This window comes from Etheostoma cragini, chromosome 2 (genome assembly GCF_013103735.1).
Source record: "Etheostoma cragini isolate CJK2018 chromosome 2, CSU_Ecrag_1.0, whole genome shotgun sequence".
Taxonomy (NCBI): domain Eukaryota; kingdom Metazoa; phylum Chordata; class Actinopteri; order Perciformes; family Percidae; genus Etheostoma; species Etheostoma cragini.
Genome location: NC_048408.1, coordinates 29,348,791 through 29,351,841, shown reverse-complemented (window position 1 = coordinate 29,351,841; position 3,051 = coordinate 29,348,791). Strand labels below are relative to the sequence as shown.

The window sequence follows — 3,051 nt, the reverse complement described above, 5'->3', positions numbered from 1 at the left end:
CCCCCCCCCCCCAAGTTAAATCTTTGAGATCTTAAGGTGTAGACTGGAGAGAAGGCATGTTTCCTGTGTGATCCCATGTTTACACACCATGACCAAATAACCCTCTCCAGATTAATTGTAATTATTTGTCCTTCCTGTGAATGTGTTGAATGTGTATTAGATTATGTACGGATGGATTATGATGTCAGTGTATTTGTTATGTTATCTTCCTACTGCCTTAACGGTGTAAAGCACTTTTAATAAAGGGAGCTTTAATTAAAGTCTGATGTGTGTTTTTGTCTCTCCTTGATCATCATAACTCACTAATGACATTAAAGGTTTGTAACATAAGAAAACATAAAGTCTTATTAAAATATTGGTGAAAGTAACTACGCTACGTTGTGCATTTTCATTATGACATGAGTGCAACAAAAGTGTTTTGACTTGAAACGATTAAAAGGGCAAGCTTCGCCTGTAAAGTGGACGAGGGCAGGTAGGGGCAAATAGCTGCGGTAAAGTCAGACAGTTTCCACCCAATTCCAGCTGCTTTTAGGATGGACAGGAAGTGACAAATCACTGTGGTGCGATTCCCATTTAATAAAATATAATCAGACCCACATATCATCTGTCAATTCATATTATGAAATATTATGAATTAGAATTAGAAATTAGAATCTTTATTTAGAAAAAAATACACATTAGTTGGCCTGTTCATGTGCTAACGTTAGCAATTACACATGTTCAGGGGCCTGGGGCATTATTAATACACCATGTAAGGGGGCATGTGCTGTAAACGTGTAATTAACCAGGACGGGGATCCCTTGAGTTGTCTTCCCGTCATGAATGAATCAGGAAAGTTACCGCTTTTTCTGACATTTTTTGTCACTTATTCAACGTTATGTGTGCCTTTTTTTCAAAGTTATTTGATCTTTCTAATCTAATGTTGACATTTTCATCTTATTTTGAAGGGTCATTTTTGGTGATGAAAAAACTGAAAATGGGTCAAATTTGACCCGAGAACAACATGAGGGTTAAAAAGCTTAACGTGGTTTAGTGTACCTAAACAACGATCAATCATCACCATATTTACCATGGGCATCTCTTATTATAAACACTTAAACCTGTCAAAAAAAACTAAACTGAAATTCAACGATTATAGAAATTAGCTCACGTTTTCTTCTTCATTGGTGTCTATGGCGAGGAAAAAGCTAACGTGGCTTAATGTATCTAAACATCGATCAATTATCACTATATTTCTCTCACATATTGCTCCTCATAACCAGTGAAAACTGTCAAAAAATCAGACCCAAAGTCCTGTTATTGTGGACGGTAGCTGACGTTAAGCGTGTCTGCTTCATTAAGGGATATTGTAAGGAAAAAGCTTAACGTGAAAAAGCTTAACGTGAAAAAGCTTAACGTGAAAAAGCTTAACGTGAAAAAGCTTAACGTGAAAAAGAGACCTCTCTACGCATACCGTGAAATCATGGGTGTGACGTAGATCAGTGTAGGCTTTATAAAGCGACCGAGACGCAGCCTCGGAGGTCGGAGGGAGGCAGCTGTATCTGTGGAGCACATTTCAGACAACAGGACGACTCAAAGTGGTTTACACAAAACCAGTTCATCTCCAGCTGATGGTAAACCTCTGGAAGATGAGCACGAGGACATCCAGCTCCAGATGCATCATGTCGACAGGCGTCATGAAGACTTTTAACTTTCTACTTTTAACTAGTTTGCTGTTTCCTGAAACTATCCTGGGTAAGTTGGTTTATAGTCATATTAATGAATGAGTCCGCTTGTTATTAATGCTGGTGACACAAATTATTGGTAACGTTATGCATTTTAATAAATAACGCTTTTTATTATATTGAAGATGTAAAATATGACATCTCATTGATGAACAGTTAGACATCTTGTAAAGATAATTAGTGACCATGGTAACTGACCTGAACTTCAAAGGACTCGTTACTGATGTATAAGATGAGATTTAGTTGTGTTTACATGTTAGACATTGTGGGAAATAGTGCAAATACATAGAGTACATACTGTAGTATAATAATTCTGACTTAAAGGCTAAAGTACATACTGATGTGATGAGCACCATTATGGGGCGCCGTTTAATATTTGGATTTAACTATTTAAAATATCTCTAAATTGACAAATATTGTTGTAAATGTGCAAAAAAAGTGACCCTAAAAAATGTATACCAGTTTTTTTATACATTGTTTGAAGCTAAATGTGACAAGATGTTGCTGTTATTTTCAGCGTGAGCCGCTGTAACGGTTCCCCCAACCACTGTTGTGGTTACACAGCTCCAACCACAGAGGTGAGGTGAAACTGTGGTTTAGCATGAAAGAGGTTTGTCATCCGAACACTGGCCAACCACATCCTACCATAGAGACACAGATTCCTTCTGCAGAGAAAGCTCAAAGCTGCTGTGTGGTGGTATTCACTTAGACAGTTAAAGAAATCAGATAATAGAGATAATAGAGATATTCACTAGTGTCAGCCACCACATGCTCACTACTATAGACATTCCCGCTGCTCTCTTTTTACCAATGACGCTGTGACCTCAGGCTCGTTCACGGGAGGGGTAGAGTACGCGCAGCGAGGCAAGCAGGCATGTCATTGAGCTGCGTGAAGCTGACACCCCACCCACGTCAAAAAATTCAGCAAATAGTCTGAATGGTTAGTGCTCCGTTTGTGCAGGTTTGTGCCGTTAAAATTTTCGTTTGTGCAGTTTGGGTTTCTGAGATATAAAAAATTATTTTTTAGCTCCATCTAGAGTTCACCATCCCCCCATATTGCTCCAAAACAAACCAAAGTGGGCTAGTTCGTTAGTGCTCCGTTTGTGCAGGTTTGTGCCGTTGAAATTTTCGTTTGTGCAGCTTTCGTCTTTGAGATATTAAAAATATAATTTCATGTCCTTTATTAGCAGGATTCAATTATTGTGGAGAGAACGCTACGTTCGTGAGAAAACATTGCTATCTTGAAACCTTACTTGAAATGAGACACATTTTTTCTTGTTCTAAGTCTTTATTGAAGTTCAAAACAAAAGATACACATTGTACAACA

General features: G+C 38.1%; 1 protein-coding gene across 2 annotated transcripts in view; it reads left to right on the top strand.

Moving 5' to 3' along the window:
* LOC117934551 (V-set domain-containing T-cell activation inhibitor 1-like) overlaps positions 1-3,051 on the top strand; it is an 11,973-nt gene that overhangs the window by 7,689 nt on the left and 1,233 nt on the right. Inside the window, exon 1 of one of the 2 annotated variants that reach the window (XM_034856275.1) lies at positions 1,549-1,734. The exons of the other annotated variant lie outside the window; for it this stretch is intronic. Coding sequence (XP_034712166.1) covers positions 1,611-1,734 — 124 coding nt within the window. The 5' untranslated portion in view covers positions 1,549-1,610. Of the gene's footprint in view, positions 1-1,548; positions 1,735-3,051 lie in introns of those variants that run through there. 2 annotated transcript variants of the gene reach the window in all.